At 38.2% G+C, this 27013-nt stretch overlaps 1 protein-coding gene across 1 annotated transcript in view; it reads right to left on the bottom strand.

Moving 5' to 3' along the window:
* The window catches only part of FAM13C (family with sequence similarity 13 member C), a 125348-nt gene that overhangs the window by 63796 nt on the left and 34539 nt on the right, over positions 1 to 27013 (bottom strand). Inside the window, exon 6 of the mRNA XM_029964840.1 lies at positions 21536 to 21582. Within this exon, the coding sequence (XP_029820700.1) occupies positions 21536 to 21582 (47 nt within the window). The remainder of the gene's footprint in view (positions 1 to 21535; positions 21583 to 27013) is intronic.

The following is a 27013-nucleotide window of genomic DNA, read 5'->3' as shown; positions in this document are numbered from 1 at the left end:
AATATGCCAATGCACATATATTCAAACTCTCACCCAAATACCTTTTGGCTCACAACAAAATAAAACTGTAAAGTATTTCCTCAGTTTATTTTTAGGAGGTGGTCATTTCATTTTCTGGGAAAAATTACATTATGCAAAAACTGTATTATGCAACCCTACATTCATTAATATTTTATTTGTTGGCAGAAGCCAGTTCCAATTTTCAAAATCCATTATGAATGTAGGGAATGATGCCCATGAAATGGGTGAGTCACAACACTGCTGCCACTTGAAATGAGTAATCATCAACTTTTTTTATGTCCTCCGATCTGTTAAAAAAAAAACAACTTTCCACTTCAACAGGAAAATTTTGAGAAATGGTAAAACTGGATACACGTGTCTTAGATTTAGTCTCAAAAAATAGTGACCTTTTCACATATTGTTTGTAGTCTTTGCAAAATGGAATATTTACTATTAGCAGCAATCTGTTTTCACAACACTACAAAGTGCACAACTAGAAAAACATTGGGACATATCCCTTCCCATGGGAGTGAAATTACACAGAGAACATTGCATACATACAAGAGAATTACTAAGAGTTTCAGAGGGATAATGAGGAATTCCTGCAGAATTCCTGTCAGGTACCCAGACAGGCTTTTATTACTTGGCTGCATTGTAACAGACTGCAAAACCTGCAAAGGAAAAGTCACAGCAGCTACACTTGGGCTTAATTCTCCACCTCTGTCATACAGTGAGTTACCTCATCAGTACCAGTGCAGTTCCCTGCTCCCAAAGCACAGCCCTGGGATGTGCACAAAATAGCCAGAGCAGCAGCAACGCTCAGCTCCAAGCTCATATGTGCATTTACCTGGAAAGCTGCCAAGCCATTAGTGTGTTGGATTGGAGACTCCTCACCCTGGAGCTCCAGGAGATGCACAGCTAAATTAGCCTCATGGAACAGAAAGTTCCACTTTGCTGTCCAGATGCCCTAAAACTGCCCTGCTATCTCCTACATTTCTGTTCTATTTTCTTCACCTGCCTCATCTCCCACTTCAGAACTGTTGGCCTCCTCAGGCTCTCAGCAGGACAAATCTCGGCAGCTGTTACTTAAGGTGTCTCTTTGGCAATTAAAGATTTCACGGAAATAACCTCAAAAGTTTCATATGTAGGCAGACTGCCTGGTTCTTCCAGAAGTCATAAGGAGACAAGCAGAAAGCCTGCTTCCAAGGCAGGACCATTGCTATCATTTTAAATTGTCATTATAGCATTGATGTAGACAGCACAATCCATTTCTTGGTGCAGAGCAGCCATCCAAGCCATGAAACATCCTAAGAATCTGAAGAACCACATAGTTCCCATGTCTCAAACCACGACCCAGCCATCTGTGTTTCTATATAAGTTTCCACAGTGTGCAGTTTTCAGAATATAAATTTTGCTACTGCTTTGGTCAACAAGATGTGTTTCTTAGCAGGAAGAATTCACCCAACTGTAGGATTAAAAACAACCACACAGCTATGAGTGTCTGAAAACCTGCCATTAATCTAGTAAAATGACCTTATAAATCCATTGCAGATACAGACACAGACAAGTGTACCTTCCTTCTATCACTCACACAAACATAAATTAAAAATATATCAGACCTACTTGAATGGAACTTTATATGGAACTACTTTGAACTGTTTCTAACCTGACTTTGCTAAATCCCTAGACATTGAATATGAGCTTGAATATTCTTTTCCAATTGCTATTCAAAGTAAGATCAAAACCGAAAAGATCTGAAGTAATAAAAAAAAAGAAAGGATGAAGAAAAGTGGTGCTGCCTCCTTAAAAATCAGCCTAAGAAAACTGAAGGGGACAAAAAAAGGTCACTGCCTGGCAGGGATGTGCTGATGCTCTGTGGTGTACTGACACTAAGTCAGTAACCTGCTAAAGCCCTTCGTGTTCCACTCACCACATATGTAATAAAGCCTTTTGACTTGTGGAATCAAAGCCAGATTATGGACAAGGAAGACAGAAGAAATAGCACTGATCTTACACCTGAAAAAATTAAAAGTTAATGAATGAACATGAGCAGAAATAAAACCCAACAAAATATTGAAAAGTGTAGAAGTACCTCAGCTCATGATTGTCAAGAAGGCTGACAGAACCTGAACTGTTCAAGTGGGGTGGGAAGAGGCACTGAAAGAAAACACAGGACAGGGGAATCAGTTTGGTCTTGCACTTGAAAAAGAGAAGACAGAGCACTGAAAAGGCTGAACTTTGATAAGTTTTCCATAAGCACAGGATGAATTAATTACGAAAACAGAAATATTAGACTAGAAAAAAAAACCCACTGGTAGGAGCCAAGGTAATTTATCTTTCCTGTACTTATAGAGACACATAAATCCTTTCCCCCCCCCCCCCAAAACCTGTAATAAAGTCCTGCAAACTTTAGGTGAGAAATCTTGCGAGTGACCCACTCTTACTGTGAGGTGTAAAGACACTGTCATGCTTGACACCATTTCCAGCTGTATCTAAAAATAGGCTGTGGGATCTCTGGCAATTTGCAAACCTAATGATTCTGGGGCAGAGGTTTGGGCTGGTAAATATGCTTGGTTTATTTTGCATCTCGTTCAAAAAACTCGTGGAAGCTACACTATTGTTTTCGTTGAATTGATGCTCAGAAATACGCATGACCACAAAAAGCCATCTGGTAATTCTAGCCATGGAACCAATCCCAGGGACTGCTCTTTAACCTCAGCACCCCAGATAGTTGGGATTCAAAGCCTATGAAATAGATACACAGACAGAAACATATGCAAACAGGAAAACACAATCTGCATTTCTGCTTTGTTTATATATTCATTACATTGGATTTCTGCATGTGCAAATGATCAGTTGGTTGCATAATTATGCATGCAATACTTATTTGCATTAAATCATGATAAAACTAATGGCAATTATGTGGGAAACTGACTTTTTTCATGTGTGTCTATTTTGATCTTCTGGCAGTTTGCTAATACTCTAGGTTTTAAAATATTCTATGGAGTACAGTTTATAATTTAACCTCAGTGAGTTTGGAACAATTAGAAATAATTACAGCACTGACTGATAAGAATCTGGATTAAAATTAGAATTACCGTAAGATTAAAAAGAAATCTGTTTTTACCCATTTTCCTTTCTGGATGCGATAAAAACCAGTTTGACTTGAAAAAAATTCTTCTACTGACAGAATTGCACAAAGACTTTTTCATGTACAACTACCTCAGATAAGCATGAGATTTACACTGTGATTTATATTTATATGAGCCACAGACAGATTTACATTTTAATACATTCTCTCCTGTTGCCAGCTCTAATTTGCAGATGTTGTGCACGTAGGTTTTCAGTCTAAAAGAGAAGAAGAAATTCTGGCATGTTCAGTGTTTGGAAGACATTTATATCTACAATGATAGAGGCTAAACAGATAGGACAGATGGGCATATGAGACTGGGGACAGAAATAAGTTACCTCTCTGTTACCTGGGTACTAATCTATTTGGAAGACAGTATGTTTTCAACAGTGCAGAATAAAGGAGTAATTTTCTCCAGTCAGAATAATTCTGTCCAGCTGGATTCAAATATTTCAGTAATACTTCTTAGTGGATTGAATTTTTTTCTTTAAAAATATTGGATTTTTCTCAAATGCTAGTGCATGAAATCAGAACATGCCCAGCTAATTTAATACAGTGCTTAAGAGCAATCCTTGCATGGGTTTCTAGAGCTAAACAAAAACCACACTTGTTCAGAACTCCATCGGTTAGTCATCAGTGACAAACTGATGAAAAGAGAAGCGAAAAGTAGCAACACAGTGCCTATTTTTATCCAAAATAAAACATTTCCATTTGCAGATTTTTATTTTTTTTAAGAGAAAAAAATACACAGTAGTCTCATGCAGGGACTTCCAAGGAAAAAGTCAGAAAGCAGAAACCTTCCCTCCCCATAATTTGTGCACAACTTGTACCAGGAACCACATTTCAATCTGTCTGTCCTGGAGTGTGATTATGAACTCCAGCTGTCCATCTCCAAACAGTTTGCCCCCAAACTCTGGGCTACAGAAAACTAATCTCTTCTGACCTCTCTTATTAAACTGTTCCAGTTTGTACCATAGTTCAACACAAGGGAAGATTAGGACTTTGAATGCATCTCTTAGTTAGTGACACCCAATTGCCCACAGGAATCCCATTCCCCAAACTCAAACACTACAGAAATTATTCAATTAATTTAGTAAAGAAAAATTACTTGGGAAGTTAGGGACTCATTTTTTCACCAAATCCAAACTGCATAAAACTACACTTTTCAGTCAGCATATTATTCTATTTACAAGGCACAGAAGAGCTCTGAAATGCCTATTGCTGAACAGAAACACAGCCAAGTCATCTTCTGGCTGGAGATGACCTACAGCTGAATCAAACATCACAACGAAAATTACCTCTCACCTGGGACACAAAGCCAGCCAAGATGAAAGAGAAGTTCAGGAGCTCTGGTGCTGTTCCTGCTTTCTGAAGGCACCCTGACATATGACCGTGTGCAACAAATGTGTTCATCACTTACGAGGGCAAAGTCACACCCTGAGCTCCCATCCTAGTCCGTCCACACCAGGGAAGCAAGTGTCTCCTCTTCTGGAGGATGAGGCAAAGACATGCCAGTCCTTTTCTACAGCAACTTTGTCAGACAAAATGAAAAGCCCAGTGCCATTCCACAGAGATACCACAAAGCAGCCACTGCCTTCCCTCAGCAGGCTGCTAAACAGATATTTATACAGTATTTTGCACAGAAATCCTAAGTTATAGCTTTTCATTTGAGTGGATTTTTTTATTTAGAGTAGTGTAACATTGAAAGTGGTAATAAGTCCAGGTTACCAGTGCCATTGTATCACTTCTAGTCAGTTCATTGCATAGGCAAGGAAAATGTCACAAAAATAGGTATGTATGTGTGTAGATGCATCCAGTTTTAGTTTTTAATATTCATCATCAAAAGCATCGAAGATTTAAAACTGGCACCAGAACTCAGATATTTCAGTGGCACTGAGTTTAATATTCTTACCACTTGCAATAACTTTCAGGACCAACATCATTTTCCAGGTAATGGTATTCATTAGAATTCTAATGGCACTCAGTTGCATCAAATTATACAGTGTGCATAAAGTTGTCTTAAGGTCAAATTCAGCACACATTGATGAATAGAAGGGCCATAAAATGAAAACAAACTCAGGATGGAAATTTAGTTTTGACTGACACGAATCTGAAGTGTTGGTTAATGATTTATTCCCAGTGAACTAAATAAATGAGACGTTCTTCCTGCCTGGTGCGCTGTGGGCATTTTCACTCAATATTTCACATCAGATGGATGAATCACACGTGTCTTGATCATCCCTCATGGAAAACCTTGACCAGTGTTCCCAGCCCCTACTAAAATCCTTAGCATAACAATCTTAGAAGCAACAAGCACTGAAAAAAAACCATAAAATTGATTTGCTTATCAACAGATACAAATATTTTCAATGGAATATTTGTTTGAAATGATGAAACCATGAGCAACACACCCTGAAGTCACTTAATGTTCCAGCAAGCCGTGCCCAACATGAGCTCCAATGGAATGTGACAGGCCACCTGACACTGCTCAGGTGCCCAAAGCTGTTCAGGTCTTTGCATCCACCAGCTGCATCCCATATGGAATATGTGTGTCCATACCCCGTAGAACTAGAGCAGAACTGCTGCCACGCCTCTCGGCCCTAACATGCCCAGCACACTCCAGGCTCCCAGGTGCTGCAATGCAGATTTGTTTTACCTGTCTGGATGTTCTCTGGAAAATTGATCCAGCTTATTTATGACCACTACACTGTCAGAGCATCACAAACTACTTTTTCAAGTCCTGGTGATGGGCTCCATTAATTTTATTGAAACGTGGATTTCACATTAGATTTTTGGTCTGTCGTTTTGACAAAGACACTAATTCTCAGACAGAAAATTTTCGTCAAGCGTACATTATATTCTGTTAGGATATTGTGTATATATATTCTGTTTCAAATTACAGAAAGCCTCTATACACAGTTATGATATATTATCCCCTGCAATACCCTTATGTACAATATGCAGTCCCACAGTCCCTAAATTATTGAGCATGATGTGCTTCAGAAGCAGAATTTGTTCATATTTATTTAGGTGAAAGGTAGTTGGAAGCCAATGGATTCCATTTAACTCATTCCACAGACAAGCAGAGCTCATTTGGTTAACGTAAAGCAAAAGAGATCTGTCTTTTCTTTTGGTCCTCACTTTCGTATTTTAAACTAATCTAAGAGGTATGAATCACCCTGTTTTACTTTCAGTTCCAGCCTTACAAATAAGGACATCACAAAAGCTAAGGAGCTATGACATGACAAAAAGAACTGTGCAGCTGAAGATCAAGAAGAGAGAAACAAATGAGCTAAGTGCTGGAGTAAATTGTTCAGGGATGTTGTTCCATCTCCATCTCTGGTGGGGAGATCAGGTTAGACAAATGTCTGTAAGGAATGTTTTAAGTGGAGTTTACCTTGCCTTCAGGCAAAAGTATGGATTAGATGACCTCCTGTGGCTTCCTTCAGGTCTGTGAGCCTACAAACATGGTAGCATTAATCACTGCCTTTGGAATAGCCTTCACGGCCCCTGGAACTCTCAGGATGTTGCTCAGGAACTGCAGCTACTATAGCAACAACACAGAGCTGTTCACCTCCTTTGATAGGGCAAAACACTGACAACCACTAATAGTTCTGAGACTTACCATGACATGTGTATCTTTCTCTTCAGCTGACTGTATCTTACCAGATAAGACAAAGTGTTCTGAAGGATTTCAAGCAACAGGCTTCCCAGTTGGCTGGCAAAACCTTTATATATCATCTGGTGAGAAGCAAAAAGCAATCTACTTTCAAGGTTCAAAAAGTTGTGAGTTTGAGAGCTGCTTGAAGGGAATGAGGACTAAGGGAAGGCCTCCTGCACCTGCAGGTTCCTGGCACTGCCCCAAGACCATCTGTGCAAAAACCTGTGGGAAGGAAAGCTTTACACATTCAATGTATTAAACCTTTTTTTCTGCTCTGTTCTGCTTTGGGGCACTTATACTTCTTTTCAAAATCCTGTCACCATACAAGCTAAAATAATGCTTTTTATTTTAAAGTTTCCTTAGTAGGAGTTAAAGATGGTAATAACTCTGTGAAAGCCAGGCATTCATTTTTATCATCTCCTCACTGCCCAACAAGTCCAGGTCAGAAACAAGTTTTCAATTTCCCTTTTGGCATCTGCATCAGATCTGTGACAGGGACACACAGTTCTGTGCAAGTAAGAAATCCAGGGATACAGTCAGCATCTTTGTGGAGCAGGCAGACAGAAACAGATACTCTAATCCTTGTGCACTTTGGGGAAAAAATGAGAAAGTTTTAAACTAAAAGAATTTCTTATGCTGAAACTATTCTTTCAATTATACCTAAAGTGTGGATTGAAACATAATAGGCAAACCACAGGGGAAAGTATTTCCAGAGTTATTTTTTTCTTCTTTTACCATGCACCTTAAATAAATGACAGTTGATAGAAAAATAGCCTGACATATCGAGAAGAAGCAAACAGGGAGCAATTCAGAGAGAAGAAAACAGGGTTGTTCTTGCTTGTTTATTCTTTTGGCTTTCAAGTGAGCACTTGCCTGAAACATTATGAACTGTCAGAACAGAGTAGTAGTGTGTATTTCCTTTATGTTATTAGATTTTTGTTTCTGTTTGGAAGAGCTGATTAGTCCCAAATGTTGAAGGAAGAAGACAACAGCACATGCTGTATTGAGGAAAGTTTTGCTGTGTTTCAAAGTGGGCAACTGAGGTTGAAGCAGCAGCTGCTTTCTCAAAGCAACAGATGCAAAATCTATTGCAAAATTTATGTTTTGTTAATATATTAGAAATGTTTCATTAGTTTTCACGTGCTCAATACTTCGGTCAATTGATTCACAATAATTTCAAAGCTTTATAAAACCTTGTAAAAAAATCAGGGTTTTTTTTGTCATAAGTTTGGTCGCAAAATCTGTGATCAGTATCACATCTGGACAGTCACTATTAATGATAAAAAAAAGCTAAAAGTGGTATAGGAGCAATTATTTTCAGTAATACTTAAGATACCCCTCACCCAAGGAAATATATGTAAGTAGAATATTCACTTTTGAAAAGGATGGCATCCAAACAGACAGTAACTTAAAGCAATTCCTCAAATAACACAAAATGCAATAGTTAAAGCAGAATGCCAAATGAAAACAGAATGCAAGTTCATAAGACTGTGTAAGAAAATGACCAAAATTACTGTACTATTATGGAAATTCATCACAGGATCTTTGGTACAAAAAAAAAAAAAAAAGGAAAGAAGAAACAGAAAAAAAAAGAAAAAGAAAAAGCCCTACAAAATATATATGCACACACACATACACAGAGATATGTTTCTTATATATATTCTCCCTGCTTTTTGATGTTCTTGTTTTTAACTCAACTGATAAAGTAAATCTGCAGAGGTCTGTTCTGCTTACTTATTCCCTAACTTCTCATTAAAAGCTACCATGATCACCAGTAGGACCTGTGCTACATGACTGCAGCTGGAATAAAACAAATTTCTCACTGAGTTTTGCATCACTGGAGCATATAAGTGAATTCAGGATAGAAGATTATTCAAGTGCTGGGTACCTTTAGGATCAAGGAGCTTCACAGCAGATGGTATAAAATTTTAGTAGCTCATAAGTGGGCTAAATGTTCAGATCTATTGATCTGTCATTTAGATTTTGGCTCCTAAATACCAGTCTAGATAACTTTTTACAGGAGTACTTTGGAAAATGTTGAAAGAAATCACCTTCTGTAATGTGTCACCATGCACACCAGATTCCCAACTCACCCTGGGAGCAGACAAACACCCACAGCACCAAAACCCTGTGGCACAGACTAAACGGCAGCACTACCAGCATTCCTCCTGGAAAGGCTGAGTGATTGCTGATTCAGTCATCTCACTGTCCAGCTCACCTCTGGAGGGGCTCAAAGCACTTCATTTCCCACTCTGAAGCATGGCAAAACTTTCCTTAATGCAGCACGTGCTGTTGTCTTCTTCCTTCAGTATTTGGGACTAATCAGTCGGCTCTTACAAACAGAAACAAAAATCCAATAGCACAAAGGAAATCTACGCTTCCACATCAATATTCATGAGTGGCAAAATAATCTCAGATTTTCTAATCAACAGGGACACATACCAAGTGATGAACGACATGCTGTTGCCACACAACTCACATGTTAAAGTTTATGCAAAATAACAACGAAGCAAAACTAATACTGGAACTCGCAGAGTATCACAAATGTCTCAATCCACATCCAGAATGATGCAGATGTTTGTTTTTCACATTTGCAAGTATGATCACGTTGCCTTGCCTTAAAAATAGACAAATAAAAACCTCTGAACTGTCTTTTATGGTTTGGTGGTGTGTCTGTTGAGGTTGGGGTTTATTTCCTATTCTCGTTGTTTAAGAAGAGAACAAGTACTGACATCTTGAGACCTTTGCAGTTGTCCTGGAGTCATTAATCTCTGGCTGACCTAATACAACCAGCCTTTACTTATACTTTACTGATACCTGGTGATTTTACTGAATGTACCCCTGATGCAAGAGCTTGCTAATGATCATGTTTGTACTAGAGAACATGAAGGGTGACACTAGAAATAAATAACTGTTCTTTGTGGAGAAGAAAAATCAGGACTATACTTAAAATGTGAAAACATTTCAAGAAGTATCTCATTCTCTATTACCTGTATGATAGTTCAGCAAGTCCTAAACTGCTCATTTCCCTACATGACACAGCAGATTCAGTTACCAGACTGCAGGAGACAAGTAGACCTAGAGAACAGAAACCTTTAGAACAAAACTCTCCTGCAAATCAAGTCATGGATGCACTCTCTAAATACATAATAAAATAAATGCTTAGCTGCTTTCAAAGTTTGTCTTAAAATGAAGCTTTTTTTGGCATCAGTCTGAGTAAACTCGTTCTAAAAAGACTGAAATGGACAAATGAAGCCATTTCAAAGAGGGAGAACGAGGTGGTGTGTTGATGTAACATTTTTAAGAAACCCACATTTTCTTGATGACCACTTCATAATATTGACATTAATCTGCCTGACGCCTTTCAGCTCCGCTGAAGGGAGACTAAACAATCTGTCCATCATACATTAATTCACAGCACAGTGCTGCCTCCTCCCATCCTGGAGCTCCTATGCTTAGAGAGCACAAACTCTTGCTGCACCTCTGGCTCATGCAGCCCTTCCTTGACTCCATCTCAGCCCTGGCAGGAGCAAAGTCTAAACTTACCCTCTACCTGGCAGCCCAAAAATATGTCTCAGCACCATTGCAAAGCCACACTGTATTTTCTCTAGAGCTTCGTGACACCTGACTGTGTGCTTTAGATGGATATTATCCAGGAGTCCACCCACAGTGTTCTTGCACCATCTGCTTTCCCAGCAGAGCCATGTTACACTTCTACAAGTCTTATAAAATCTTCTATGGCCTTCCAAGGTGTTCGGATGTGACCAGACTGAGGGCTGAAAATATTCTCAAAAAAACATTCCAGAAAATGTTCCAATTTACCATTTTAACTATATACAGTTTATTTAAAGCTCTCCTGCCACCTTTCAGGGCAGTCCTTCCCCTGCTGAACAAATCCTTTAAAATAAAACACACAGGAAACCGTGATGCAAACCATTCCCACAGGATGCTCTGGACTATGAAGGGATGCAGTTCTTTGAAGGTGTTGAGAAAAATGGAAATACTTGTTATACAAAATTGTGATTTTGAAAAAAATAATAAACTTCCTGCAGCAAAGAATGAAGAAGAAATACAATATACAGAATTCAAAACACAACTGGGGGGAAAGAAAGGCATTCTGGCTACTGCTCTTAAAAACTCTATTAATGTCGTTCTCTTCAAGACAGATGGTGAAGGATTGATTTGATCACTGATTTGATTTTCTTAAGGGAGGAGCATAAAATAAAAAAAACAGTATTTTGGCACACTGACAGTTTTACTGGAAAGATTTATCCATGAAAAACATCTGCACCATGCAGTTTTTGTAAGATTCTGTGTCACTAAATCACATTTTAATCTGCAAATGATAAAGGATGAAACCTGACAATTGTAAGGCCTTAGTTAAAACTTTTTCTGATTTTATTTTGTGAAGAAAGAATACATAGTCATAAGACAGCAAAAATAAACCTATGGTCTGAATTTCAGGGAGAATATTGTCTTTCCTGTAACCAGTTTTGTATAGTCTCTAGAGCAACCAAGTCAGAAATGTAAGCAGCAGACTTTTCAGAGCTTTCTCTGAAGACACCCAGTTTTTTTCACACTGACTCTAAACCCCAACAAGATTGTATCATGTACTTTTTTCTTCATAGAACTCTCAAGATAAAAAATATAAAACACATTTATTCATTTGTGCTCGCTAAAGGATAAATTATCCACATATCAGTCTTCTCAAAGATAAAAATATTTCTCAAAATCATCAAACGAGTTAGATATCGCAATTGGTTTTAAACCAATGTTTTATCAGCAAATGGATGTTTGCCTGCTTTCAGTGTAATCAGCTGTCTTTTCTTTTTAATATTTTAAGTCTCCTACTCACAGGTTATTACCTTTAGTGCTTTGCAGAGAAAGACTCAAAAGAAGTGATAAATAAAAAATACCAGCCATTTTTGCCAGCCAGCAGAAACATCAGAGGTGACATGCAAAGCTAGACAGGATGAAGTAGTTCAGCATGAATTTTCCAATAACCCAGGAATATGCTGTTTGTATGGAAAACTACTGAACTTCATATCTAGGAAGAAAAATGCTACTGCTGACATACCCATTTCAACATATTACAGTGAAACCAAAACAGAAATTCAGAGAGTTCACTTCTACGACACTTATACTGTGAAGTAGTAGGAAGAGTACTGGTTTGTTGGGTTTTTTTTTAAATGTTAGAAGGTATCTAAGGATACAGTTAACACTGAATTTCTGGTGTTGGCCATACATGAGAAAAGATTTATAGCTACTTCTCAAATTTACACACCATATAAAATGCAAAAAACATAGTTGACCATATAAATAAAAACAACACCTGAAATATTCCATACACAAGTTGTATTGAAAGAAAGAGTTCCTTTTTCTTCACAGTAGGAGTCTGGGCTTTTACTAATGCTTTCCCTTGCTCCTTCCAGGCAAAAAAAAAGCCTGTGGCATACGAGGAGAGGTTATTGGGACATTTACTTAGTAACAAAAATTCTATGAGCTTTATCAGCAGGATAAAATCATTGCCTTCAAACCATCCGAGTGGTAAAAGCAAAAGGTTGCCCTATTAATTAGAAAGAACCTCCACAGCATTCCCCATTGGTCATATCAAAACATTATAGACTTCATCCTTTTAATTACTCCCAGAAATATTTTATCACAAGTATTCAGTACAATGAAAAACAACACAAAATAATATTTTTTTGTTAGTCACCAAAATTATTTCATTATTTCATAAAGAATCAAACCCTTAATTTAGTTACTTCATTGAAGTTACCCATAATTGAATCTTCAGATCATAAGAAAGCCAAAGCAAAACAGACAGCATTTCAACCACATATGCTAGGGATGTAGAGGAAAATTAATAATTGTTTAATAAAATATAAGACGAAACCAGAGGCTTTGTCTATTGCTAATGCTTTAGAAATGCCTTCAAACTCTAGGCTCAGAATATTTCATAAAACTTGACAATAAATTAATTGGCCTAATGATCCCCTCTTCAGCAACTGAGAGAAATGAACAGGAACACCTTTTCTGGCTGTGTCTATCCTATCCTCTCTGGACATGTTTTGCAATGTATTGTAATAAATTACTACCAATCTTGGTCTGCTGTGCAGAGAGGGCTTTGTTCAGGCTTCTGTGACATTACACTCAGTTACTAAACTTCTCCAAAATAATTAAATAGAATTAAACAGCTACATGGCTTGTGGTATCAAAAAAAGCATCAAGGAGTATCAGGCCACTTCTTTCCCAACCCACTGAGTTTCTGTTCTCAGTAATAAAGCAAGATCTGATCCACATTTACATCACAGCCCAGCAGTCATGGAAAATGACATTACCACTGTTGTTATGATGATTCATATCCTCTAATTTTCAAATTCTCTTGTCAGTCCTCCTGTGCCACAAACAGCATTAATGTCACACTAGAAGAAAACCACAGATCTTAAGTGCCATTTCTGAGAAAGGAGTTTGTAAAACTCATTATCTGTTATTTCCCAGGCTCAGCCATTGTCAAAGACATATCTGCAGGAGAGCAACAAAGTCAATGGACAATATAGCTCTTCAGTATTGCTCAGAATAACAATTCACATAAAGAGCAAAACATATTTGACCATAAAAATAAAACCAAAACCTAAAATATTCCATATTGACAGCTGTAATTTTACAAAAAAAAATAAATCTTTGCATATCACCTTTCCGAGGCAGTCTGAGTCATGAAAAATCTAAGATGTTGAAATTAGGGTAGGAAGCTAAGATAAATTCAATTAGTTGCAGAGTTCTGCTCTTTAACTTTGTTTCAGCACCAAAAAAAAAAAAAAAAATCAGCTCTGAGATACTTTCTTTCATACCCTCCCTGTGTGAAGAACGATTCACTCATTAACTCCTGAAGCCAAGGAGCTGCTCCAGAAGCAGAGCCCAGTACCAGGCTGCGTTAGCAGAGCTGCCCAGCCCGGCACAAAGAACGAGGCTTTCAGCTCTCCCTCCCTCCCCGCTGCTCCTCCGGCCTTTGGGCGCCCATTAACGCCAGAATGACCCTATTCCCTGAAGCCAAGAGCTGCTCCACAGGCAGCCTATAGGAATGCTACATGCAAAAGGACTTGGCTATTTATATATTTTGCATATGCTTTAATTGCACTATCACTACAGCACACAACAGCAACGTACTTTAGAAAGCGCTGACAGATTTTATGGTTACTGGAAAACCCAACTAGCAATTCTCACACCACGGGCTGATTTTGTTTGATTCAGCAACAGCTGATGAGAGAAAAATTTAGAAGAAAAAAAAGGCTTAAAGGTATTTGAAATTACAGAGGAATCCAAGTCTTTAATTTAAAGTATATTTAACAGATGTTTGAAATCTGTTCTCCTCAACAAGGAGACTTGGATTCCTCTTATTCCTCTTATCCCATAAGAACTATCAAGAGCTAAGAGTTAACACAACTTTATTTTAGCAAGTTACATGCAATCATAAAACATTTGTGAATAGAAATACAATCAGCAGTTGGACTAACAAAGGTAACACTCAAATGAGAGCTACCAATTAAGTTAGGAAAAATCCTGGGTCTGTAGTGGTTTCACATGTTGTTAAAAAATGCACAAAAAGTTCACAGAGACTATAAGCCAGTCTTGAAACCATGACAACGTGGTGCTGGAGCAACAGAGCAATGAAAAGTCCCCAGGAACAGAGCAATATAAATCCTTATTTCATTGACAATTAATTGTTCAAATAGATTCAAACCAAATCTCTAAAAGAGTTCAATAGGTTAAATAATAACTTGGTAGCATATTGGATCCTAAAATACAATATCAGCAGAGAAGGAGCTGATGAGATTATGTAGAAGGCCCTGGACAGCAGGAGCTGGGAGAAACCCCTTGCTCTGAGGACCCTTCTCACAAGACCTGTTAAAGATTCAACCTTATGGATTTAGTCTGGCTCCTGCAGCAGAAATAAGAAAGGACTTTTGAGATGATTGTATCAGACCACATCTAAACCCCTTAATCCTTCCCCCGATGTAATCTTGGTTGAGGGAAATATTAACCTATTGGGCAACTGCAATAAAAGCTTGTGTAATTCCCTAATTAACATAGCTCGTCCTCCTCATTAACATGTCCAGCCTCCAAGGCCCTTAAATTGTGTTTGCTTGTTCAATAAAGTATTCCAGCTTCTACCCCTGACCTGGGATCACTTAGTTTTTGACCTCCCACTGCAGCACAGCATGGTAGCTGATAGGATGAAAATGTGGTCTCAAGTTACCTTAGACAATTATAAAGATAAAAAATACGCTCCCAGGGAAATTTGTATATGTAAATGATAGTATAATGCACTGGACCAAGACCACCACATACACATTGTGGATTTTTTAGTGACCAGTCACCTGTTTCTGTATCATTCTTTGTTATCTATTTGTATAAAAGACTGTGCTTGCTTCTCCAAAAAGAGTGCTGGCTGTGTTATGTGCCTGGCACCCAGTTGTGCAGAATGGTAATCAAATCAAATATTTTGACTCAGTGTGTTGCCTGATTTTTGCACACTGGGTGAAAGAACCCTGCCTGAGGGACAGCCCTGCTACAAAATGTTTCCCTGTGGTGCTTTATACACCTTTCATTCTCAAAGTATCTACTGCCCAAGGTGATCCTATTCAGGTCCCAGTCAAGATACAGCACCAGCTGGATCAGAAATGCAGTCCTGTTATTCCAGAGCAGTTTGGAAGGTGCACAGGTACGGCAGCGATGAAACATTGCTGTTTGATAGGAGAGGCAGACTGTGTAAGTAGGGAGTAAAGCAACCCCAGCCTCAGACTTGGGAGAAATTATGAATTTTGTAGCTCAAAATTATCTCTGGTGTAAACTGGACTGGCTTCTCTTTTTACATAGACTACTCAAAGCTCTTAAATTCTATTTTCAAAAGAAATCAATAGAGAAACAGTTCGTGTAATTCTATTTCTTCAGCTCCAGCCACACAGCTGATATGATTTAGGATCCTCCAAGCTGTTTCAGCTTTCAGGGATATTAGTGCTTGCCTCATTCAATTTACTATAGCACTGGTTATACTGAGATACTGACACCTGCTTTACAGCTGTGAGAAAAATAAACTACTTGACAGCAATTAAGGTAAAGCTTTTCTTTGGCATAAATTCTAGAAAACTGCTATTTCCTCAGGCTGTCATGGTCCCTGAAAAAAGACTGAAATGTTGGCAAATTTAAATGACTGCTGTTAAGGGAAAATGAGGGAAATTTAGAGAATTGCAGATTAAAATATGGTAACCTAAAACTTCTGCAGGGTTCTACTGTCAAACCCTTGGAGCTAAAAAAGAATCCACCGAGCTACAATTTACAAGGATTGCCGGCAACACTTTCCAAGGATTTTGCACACGTCACTGGTTATTGGATTTAATTCTACTGGACTGCATGAAAACTATCATCTTTCATTTGGAAAATGCTCAAAAATTTCTTCTTTCCTTTCTACCAATTTCTCTATTTTTTTTTTCTTCCAATTCTCATTTCTTTCCTTTCTGACGGACAAAGTTAGAAATGAAAGCTTGACATTTGGCACAGAACCTACTTAGAAAGTGTAGTTCTGTAATTTATGTCTGCATCCTCATCAAAACCACTTGAAGAAATCCCTGTGGCATACCCTGTATCAATAAACAGCAGGACTGAGCTCACTCTGGACAGTGGATCACATTCACTATAATCATTAGAGAAGATGTGACTGCATCTGTTTAGTCTGGACTTATCCGTACATGCCTGCAGGAAATGCCCAAAATGACTGGACTTGATTTCTCTTGACCAGCCTGATTGCATAAACAGAAAGAATCAGTGTTACAAACATTACTGTAAAAACAAACTAACAAAAAAACCCCGAAAGAAAACAAAAAACCGAACAAAACACAAAAAAAATCCAAACAAAAAAAGCCCCCAGACTGGAAAAGGTCAATGTAAGCAGGGGAGCAGCAGCAACATCAATGAAAACAGGTCTTTTTAAGTGGGTGTGAGGGAGCCACCACGGTGGTATATCACATTACACATCACTCTGCAGTAAGGATGTGCATGCACACAATGGGGAAGTAATATGAAGCTGGTTTAGTCAAGCTGGTGCAAAAGGCTGTGTGGATGTATTGCCCCTTAACCAGGTTTATTTTGGGTTAATTCATATCAAACAAACAAACAAACAACAAAACAACAAAGAAAAAAAAAAAACCAAAAAAAAAACCAAAGACAAAAGAGACCTACCCTGAAAACAAAAGGAATGAAAGAATCATACAGAATTTCACATTCTTTGAGCTAACACTAAAGTAAGCCTGTGTGTGAGTATGTGTATGGACAGACATAAAACCCAGTATGTTTCTTTAAAACTCTCACCTAGAGGACGTAAAAAGGGATTTTTGGGAGACTAAAGCAAAGCCAAGTGCAGTTACTGATTAATATGTCTTCATCACTGACCTTACGACCAAGAATATACGAAAATCAAATTTTTAATTTCCTATATATTTTACATGAGAGAGAAAAAAAAAAGGCAATCCCAGAGTACTGCAAGAGGCACTGGTATTTCAAGCTTACTGCATAACCACAGATTTCCAAACCTTGATCAACTTTTCTGAATCAAGAAGAAAAAACATCAGTTTAAAATCCTAAGTATGATCAGAAGAGCATCAGAGGAAAAACTACCCTGGAAAGTTTTATCACACACTTGCCATGGTTTGTCATTTCTGCCAGCTTTGGCCTTCACTACAAATTGCCATTGCATTTACATATTTTTTGAAAAAAATATGTGGAGAGCAAAGGAGGGAAGTGAAACATCAGCCTCGTGATCCCTTCTTTCAAAACACACTTCAGCCATTTCAAACTTGCCTTGGTGGACTCTGTAGTTTGTTAGTCCCTGTCTGACAGATGGGACAAGATATGTCAGTTGTATATCACCAATATTTTATACTCTAAGAGCGCTGGTTACTTCACACATTCACACATCTTCTTCCAAAAGGCAACAGGATTGGCATGGGAATAGGCAGGACAAAGACCAGTTTCCCAGAACAGCAGCAGTGCTATTTGTGCCTGCTTGATTCAGCAGTATTTGGGATCCTGCACATTTGGGATCCTGCAGTACTTGGGATCCTGCACAGTCAGCCCAGTGGCATTGCCCTGGTTACAGTGTCCTGGGATGTTGCTGCAGATATCCTAGAATTCAGCCAGCAGAATCTAATTAGATTTAACAATTAGCTTTTACAAGAAAAGAGTAACAAAAATCAAAGCCCAACATTATGAAGCTGCCATATTTTTTTTTCCAAAGGAAAAATATCCTGCAGCATTTCCAGATTCCTGTATAGGCCAGTAGCCTGTCCCCCAAGACAGACACTTTATTTGCCCTTAATAGCTAACTTAATATAAAGAGATTAAAACTGCCAGCTAAGCATACTAATAGACATCTATCAAACACACTTCTGTATATCAGATTCCTCAGCTGAGAGATTTGTATATGCAGTGAAGTTAAGCCTCTATGAAACAAAACAGAAAATCAGTTAATAGGTATCTAATGGTATCATACTGATTTACTATAAAAGGGCATAACACTAAGCCAGCTAAATGAAAGACAGCTCCTTTTACACAAAACTAAAGTATGTAGCTTGCTAATCTAAAATATGAGTTGTCCTCACTTTTCCATGATAAAAGGAATTTGATAAATGTTAAATTACTGGGACAAGATTCAGTTCTGGAATATAAGAGCACATGATCGAAAAAAAGGCAGGAAAGTAGTTGAAACAGGAAACATCATCCTGTTTTCACTGAAACTGTTTGTATTATAAAAGAAAATAGCAACAGCTCACAGGTGTGCTAAACAACAAAGAACGTATTCCATGTCCATGATGTGAAAGAAGGTGCATGGTAAGTAGTCTTGCTCTCAGTTCAGAACCAGCCACGAATTTTGGAAAGAGGAAGTAGATTTACTGTCCTTTCCCAGTCATGTGCACTTGATAACATCATTCTTTACTGGTGTATTCACGGAGAAACTGGGCAGCAGTTACTTGTGCTTAGACTTAACAGAAAGGTGACTTTGTGGCAACCAAATACCAACGCTTTGGTTCAGAATCAGGAGGCTTCACAATACATCCAGCAGGCTCCTTAATGGCAATGCTTGTTCCCATCCCAGCAGACTGAGGCTGTGGGTCTCTTTCTACATATCTATTGCATGAGTAATGGTCTCTGTGCAGGACACAGCTTTTGGGGAGCAGACTGTCAGATCTGTTTTCAAAAGTGACCTTGGCATTGGATATTTTTTTTTTAAATCAGCAGTGTATCTCAATGCAAATAATGCCCCAGTTTGCTGGGGGTCAGCTCGCTTCATTCAAGTGCTCCAATCTCTGCTCAGACAAGAATGTGCCAGACTAACTCCAACTAAATGGCCAAATGATTAGTTCATCCTGTTTTGCTGCAAGCAAATTACTCTGCATTTTCACTTCAACTGAGTGACAGTAACAGGCAGCTGGGGTTACAGCTTTTTTGACTGCCCTAACGCTTTGCAGAGTGAATATTTACCAACAGCATTTACTTAGTTTTCTTTTACAAAATTAATACAAACAATTGAGGAAGTTCACATCAGCAATTAGCCCACCTGATAATACTTCTTAAACAAAAAACAAAGCACTGCTTCCAAGACAGGCATATTCAAATTAATTTCCTGGAAACAAAAAAAAAGCTTTTTGCTGATCTTCACCAGACCTTGGTTGTAAAAGAATGAACACCAGTGAACATTAAGTTCTCTGAGAAATGTGAATCTGTCTGTCTCAGGAATACATAACTTATGTTTCTGCAGAAATTTCAGTTAGTGAGACAAAATCATGACAGATGGATTCACCAAAAAATATTTGAGGATGAGGCAATTTTTTTTAATCCAAAATGTATGGCACAAGCTCAAGACTGAAAATTTGGCTTAATTTCACTCTGTATCCAAAGGGATTTGACCTTAAATCCCTAAGAAAAATTCCCTAGTTCCAGTAGGGTTGAAGCTGAGCATTTACAGTCTCCCTGATGATGTAGTCCAGCATTTATAAAATACACTTACACACACACACACACACACACACACACACACACACTTATTTCTCCTTTTTCTTTTTTCACCCCATCTCCTACCCCCCTTCACTGTAGATACTGAAACTCAGCTTTTTTTTTTAACTCAGATGAACCTCCAAACCATTACTTACCAACAGTGTGGGAAGGAAGGACTGAAATTCAGTGTGATCAGAAAAAAGCAATTGCCAGTTGTAGTACTATGATCAAAAATATAGAAGAAATGCCCAATATCCACTGACCCCGACACTGTGTCTCAGATCTAACAATGAGTGAGTAGTATTTGCCAGCCCTCCACCAGACCTAAACAACCTCTATGATTTAGAAGATGCCCCCTCACAGAACAGATTATTATCATTTCAACAATGCTTGGGAATGTTTGTGGTGGCAAATGGAAGTAGTATCTTTTGAAATCTTCTCTCTTGACTTTTGTCTTCCAAATGATGTGCTATACTCCTTTGTTGCTCTACTACTCCCTTATTGCTCTACTAGTATTTGATTAGCTTTTGGGAAATGCCAGCTTGTTTCTGCTTCAGTAGCTTTGTCTAAAACCTTGAATTATCTTTCCTAGCTCTCTCAGAAAGCTATTTCCTACCTAATGTGTTTTATTAATCTGCTATATTATTAGCAAAGCAAGCAGAATATTAAGTGGGATACTTCAGCAGTATCTGGCGTTAAAAAATATCTGGGAAATACTTGAAGTTGTACTGAACCATAACAACTTTTCCTCAGCTTTTTCACTGCAGAGCACTACAAACTTGGTCTCCATCATGATGTTTCAGTGGAATCTCACAACAAAACTCACAAAATCTTAAAGACTGGAAGGACTACCATAATTTCCCAGTAACTGTTACCTTAGTCCATGTATTTCTACTCCAAAATGTGAATAGGGGTGGGAACACATTACTGTGGTTTTAAGTTTTAGAGGTAAAAATATTCCTTTAAGAATTTTTTTGGCTAAGCTGTGGCCCTGTGGCTAGATAAGTCTGCTGGAGAAACAATGCAAGGAAATCTACTCTTGGGGCACAACATAATGCTGTTTGCTTACATAAATATCAGGTTCATAAAAGCCAAGTCTTTCTGACAGAAACACGAGGAAGGATTTCAGTTTTATTTATACATCAGTTTTTCCCTCTCCAGAATATTTAGCCATCTGCATAAAGCACAGTCATTGCACACCCCAAAGCTCTCCAAAAAGAAGCTTTCTGACCTCACTGTCAGCCATCTCCTCTTCCCAGGATTAAGCACACCCAGTTATTGATATATTTACTCTGATTTTGTCTCAGCCAACTGGTGCAACACCCTACCAGTGCAAACTCATCAAAAGCTTCCTGCAACCAGGCAGTTCATCCCAGCTGCTCAGGTCATACCAACTTGTGACCCATGATATAGGTCTTTATAAGCAAAATAAAAAATTAGAGGAAAAATGAGAAAAAAACCCCATGCAAACAACACATCCATGAATCCACAATACATTTGCTTGAGTGTCCGCTGGTGACATTGGCCTTAATGCCATCAGCATTAAGACTTTGACAACCTCCCTTTTTAGGTTATTCCTCCAACTATCATCTGGATATTATTGTATATTATATAATATAATGGCATATTTTACAAACTTGTAGTGAGATATCAGAAGTTTCTACAAAGCAGTTAAATAAGAGGTGTTTTCATCCTACCTTAACAATGTGAGTCTGTCTCTTTCTGCATCTTCTGTGTTGCTTCCCTGTGTAGAGAAAAGAAACAGAATGTACAAGGCTGGATTTCAATTCCAGACCGGTTTGGTCACTGTTCAGTCGTGCTGTTCTTGGCTATTTTCAGGAGGATAAACAGTACTTCTGGCTCTTGTGTTTGCAATGCTCTTGTCGTAGCCGAGACTGCAGCCCAGCCCTAGTGAGAGAGCCAGAAACTCCAACAGGATCCTAACAGAAACAGCTGGAAAATGCACCAAAGGTCATCCAGGCGTCAAAGGTCATCCCCAAAGGTCTGATGTCATCCTGGGCTCACAGGTCATCCAAAAGGACAAATGGTCATGCAGGGTCAAAAGTCATCACAGGTTCAAAAATGTTACCAAAAGGTCAGAGGTCACCCAGAGCTCAAAGGTCACCCACGTGGTCAAAGGTAACAGAAAAGGTCAAGAGGTCATTCAAATGTATCCAAAAGGTCAAAGGTCATCAAAAGTGTCAGAGGTCATAAAGAGGTCAGAGCCAATCAAAAAGGTCTAAGGTCATTTAGGGGTCAAAGGTTTAACACACATGTACACCAGATAAGAGAAAAGGGGGTTGCACTCTTAGAAGCAATTCTTACAACACATCCAACACAAGTTTCCACACAACACCTGGTCATGCAAATGTGTCAATTCAAATGCACAAAGCCCACAGTTCTTCCATCCTTGCTCTTTCTGGAAATCACAATATCAATACAAAGGATGATAGATTTTTGCACAGTAATGTGTCCACTGGAGTTTCAATTAGCAGAACAATTGCCAGGTGCTGGCTGGAATGAAGCACTGGAAAGACATGGTCCTTTTGATTCAAATTCCATTTCAATTCAAATTTCAGTTCAATGTCAAATGTCCTTTAGGCATTTTCTGCATTCAGATAACAACTTTTAAATCACAAAAAATATAACATTATGTTTCCTATGTGGTTATCCATATTAATATGACTTAAAAACATTTGAATAAATTTTCCTGACTAAAATCTCCAGTTCATTTTGGTTCCTACAGTCAGGAACTTCAATGCACCTCAGAACTGACCATATTGCAGGAGCCAGAAGCAAAGTGCCCAACCCTGAGCAATGGAGGCAGTAGCTCTCTGTACACCCCTGCCTGCCAACCAGCAGCTGGGATGGGCTGCTAGGTCCTTCCCTTTTTATTTTCTGTTTACTATTTTAAAATGGTAATAAATTCAAACCTACAGAGAGACCTCAGCTTGGATTCAGAAGAAAACTTTCCCAAGCCCAAACTTTGAGTGCAGTCTTTTCTCCTCCCTGAGAAAATTTGGCTCTGCAGCTTTCCACACTGATGTCTTGTGTTCCATGTATTAAATTCCCTTCTGCTCAGGGCACCTACAACTTTACACAATTTAAGAGCCATGATAATCCTATAATTGGTTAGCATAGATACAAATATAATATATCGGTAGATACAAATATAAAAGAGTAAGAGCTCTTAGTTGGATAAGGGAGACATCTATAATGAACACCAAAGTAGCCCAAGGGGAAAGATTTTAAAAGTCTTTCCCCAGACCAGCTGGAGCTTTTGCCATTTAAGACTGAACCACGTTTTCACTTTGAAAGACCTCAGTGGCACTATTTTAATTTAAGAGACAATTTGAATCACATCCTGTGTTATCTGGACCCCGGACAGTTAGTGATGTAATTGGAAACTGGAAAAACTATTCCAGATTTGATACCCTATTCACTTTTCATCCTTTTGTTTCTTGTAATTTTTTCCTGCCTCAGTGCTATGGCCTGACCTAGAAAATTAGGTAATTACAAATATTCACCAGTTTGTAGTATAGACAGAAAAGTGTTATCACAATTACATCTGTCATGTAGTTATCATATAGTAACTAAACAGCCACTACTTACCTAATCAGAGCTACCCAGGAGGAACTTGTCATGCACGAAAAGTGATCAAGTAACTTTCTATTAACTCAAGCCTCAAGTAATCTTAGAATAATTACCATGAAAATACAAAACTTCTTATTTAGTCCCGAGTCAGGGAAACACATGTGCTTAATTCCAAGAACTTCAATATGCTAAGCACTTGCTAAGTAGGCTGGCAAGCACTGAAATGCCTTGTTAAATAAAGCAAGACCTCAATCTTGAACACACACAAAGCACTTAGTGCCTGCCAAGAGGAATTTCATGCATAGTGCTGAACTACAGGATTTCCGTTCATTTACATCCCTAACAGTAACAATGCTCAGCTGAAAAGGAAGATGATGAGCTCAAGAGCTCTCAGATCAATGGTTTAGCACGTGAGAATGCCCGCCGGGAACCCCAAGCCTTTTCACTTTCATTCTTTGCTCTCCTGCCCCAATACACGCATATAAATTCCAGCTTCACTATAAATTTCCTGACCGTAAATAAGGAATTGCAATTTTTCGATCTTGATCCCCGAATGTACCAGTTCTCACTTTTCAGCGCTGCCATGTGCTGGATTTACCAGCCAGTACATCTGCCTGACCACGGCAGACACCCTGGGACAAGGAAAACTCCTGCTGGGCTGATGGTTGGGAACTCCTGGGCTGCCTGCTGATCCTAAATCAGCCAGTTCCCAGAGCTCCGTGGCTGCAGTTCTCACTCAGGATGGGAAAGGTTCAATTCCCACATCTCCCCGGGAGTGCTCCCTAACCACTGCAAACTCCAGGGGGTGAGAGCGTTTCATCCCACCCCATACAGCTGTCTTATTTTGTTCTGCTTATTTATTGCTCCAGTATTTTGTTAAACATCTGGGAATTGAACCCAGGCCTCCCTCTGTCCCTGCAGTGAGTGTAGGTTTAAGAGTCAGCATTATTTTTGTTTTTGATCATCTTTTAATTATTTCACGGTCTTCACTGGAACCTTTTCAACAAGGGGCACTGTTTTCTTCCTGAACTTTGCAATATAAACGAGGAAAATAAACTCTCTGTAGAAGCTATGGATAAAGCATAGCACACACAGCTTCACAGTTTATGTCACTGTACCTAAAACATACATAACTGGTTTTTAATCTCACAAAGATTTCTGCAAAAGAACAGATTTCTCCAGGGATCTTTGCAGTTAGTTAGTGTAAGAAATTGCTCTTATTAACAACTCATTCAAAATTTAAAATCCATCTAAGCAGTCTGGAGCCACAGAAAAGGAGAACAGCAAAATAAACAACATCATGTATCTGATAAACACAAACAAACACAATATTTTTTTTCTTTCCATTTTAAAGCTAGGGTTTGGCTCTGAATTTTTTGGCTTCTTCCACTATTAGCTAAGCCACTGCAGGATGGTTCACAAAGATATTGCACTTAACCAAACTGGTGTTTGAATGGAGAGTAAAATATACCAAGGGGAGGACATTGGTTTGGCAGTACTATTTTAAGTCAAAAAATTGCAATGTAAAAGGTTCACGTCAATCAGTACAGTGAGGCAGTACATAACAGAACTTTCACACTTTCTATAGCCACAAGTTTTCTAATACAAGTGATATTTCCAAGCTCCCTGGAAAATGCACGTCACTAAATAAGTACTAAGAGGTCATTTTTGATCTGAAGGTTGCATGCTCATGGCTTTGCCTACCCCTGTTCAATTACCGGGAAAGAAATATTAAAAGGTGTCAGGAGTTTTAATTCCAGAGAAATTCAGAAGTCTCCTGCGAATTAAAGTGTCTCTTCAGCATTTCTGCATGTTTCCCACCATTTGCCCCATGTAAAAGCATTCTTTATCCATACACATTTCTCCAAGAAGGATCTCCCTTTTCTGATGATGTGGCGGAAGGTGGGTAGAGAATATACTATTGCTTTTAATGTTGCCACTGAAGGCACTTTTTTCCAGAATCTACTAATACAAAAAAATCCAGCTTGTAGCCCCAAAGTCATCCTCTTCAGTGGCAGGAATATTTAGAGATAAGGCAGTATTTTCAAAAATGCACATCCCCATAACCCAGCATCTTCCCTGTGGTGTTTTGGACCTAACATTTTAAATTTTTTCTGCTAAACTTTACTATGATATATATTTTTATGGCCTCCGATTAAAAGAAAGTAAATATAAAAGCACTGTTGGGAGAGAAGGTATAACACCAAGTCTCAAAGAAAGGTTGCACACATTGCTGAAAATTCACAGCAAAATGAGCCACTGTGAGCACACCCATGTGACACTTTATTGGAGCATAACTTTTAAGAGATCACCTGATACTGGCAGAAAATAAAATGGGTTTCTTATAGGTACAGCAAATCTGAGCCAATATCTGACATTGCTTGGTTCAGTTATGCTCCAGCTATTTTGACACTTCCAAGAACTAGGAGCTACAATTTGCATTCAAAATATGAACAGACCTCAACAATATATGTATTAATTTATGTATTTTTAATATATGCATCTTCTCTGAGTATGTAGCATGCCAGAATCACTATAAACCTCACTTTCCTTTTTTTTGAAATTATATTGTAGTACCCAGTAACACTGTTATAGATTATTAGGTTTACTATGCTCTTTGAAAGCTATTTCATTATTATGTTTGATAGCCATTTAATAATCTGAGGTCATGTAACATCCAGAATGTACTAAATAAATTGACCATGGTAAACCAGCAAGATTTTTTAAGATTTTTTAGTTACAACTGTAACCTATACCTTTACTAATTGCAATATTTTATCTGCATTTTAACCAGGATGAAATATTAGTGTGCCATTTGCTGTTGAGAATTCACCTTTTAAAAGGCACCTAGGAGATTTTGAGCTATCCATGATTTTACCCCTAAGAAATATATTTAATTCTGAAAAGTATAATTTTACCAAAAAGACCCAAACCTATGATAGAAATAGAGTAGGACAAACATATCTTGAAATGGAAGATAAATTTTAAGTATTCACTATCTCAATCAGTTATGTCTTTAATCTCAAAATTTATTAGTGGATCTATTGTACAGAATATTGAAAATTAGTAGAGACAGAAGTGTTGTTTTGACTCTGTTTTCTCTCTCATTCTATGGCCAGAAAAGTTTAGTCCAGCTTTTCTGGAATAGCAATTTGTTGTAGACTAAGGTTATCTCAGCTGATAAAAATTTAATGTAATATTGTTATTTTTAATATGTGGACAGTTTGTGAAAACTCCTGCATGCCAAAATTTTTAAATGTTTATTCCATTAACAGAAACAGTTATTTTTAACTTGAAAATTTCACTTGGAGAGCTGATAAAAAACAGGCAATCATTCACTGCATTATCAGCTCCTGAAGCTGATATAACTGTGAACTCAGCATTTCTTTACACTGATGCATGTGAGCTGGGTGAGAAACACTAAACTTTAAAGGCCATGATTATATTTCTCTATAACATTTTTTCAATTTTTTAAATGTTTGATGCATATTAAAACCTCAGTTTAGATATGTTACCTATGCTATTGGTTCCTTCCTCCCTGCCCAAACTCAGACCTGCAGCATGAGGCCCTGCAATGCCAC

This window comes from Manacus vitellinus, unplaced genomic scaffold (assembly GCF_001715985.3).
Source record: "Manacus vitellinus isolate BGI_N305 unplaced genomic scaffold, ASM171598v3 scaffold_80_pilon, whole genome shotgun sequence".
Taxonomy (NCBI): domain Eukaryota; kingdom Metazoa; phylum Chordata; class Aves; order Passeriformes; family Pipridae; genus Manacus; species Manacus vitellinus.
Note: the sequence above shows the minus strand (reverse complement) of the source record. Positions and strands in the feature narration are given on the sequence as shown.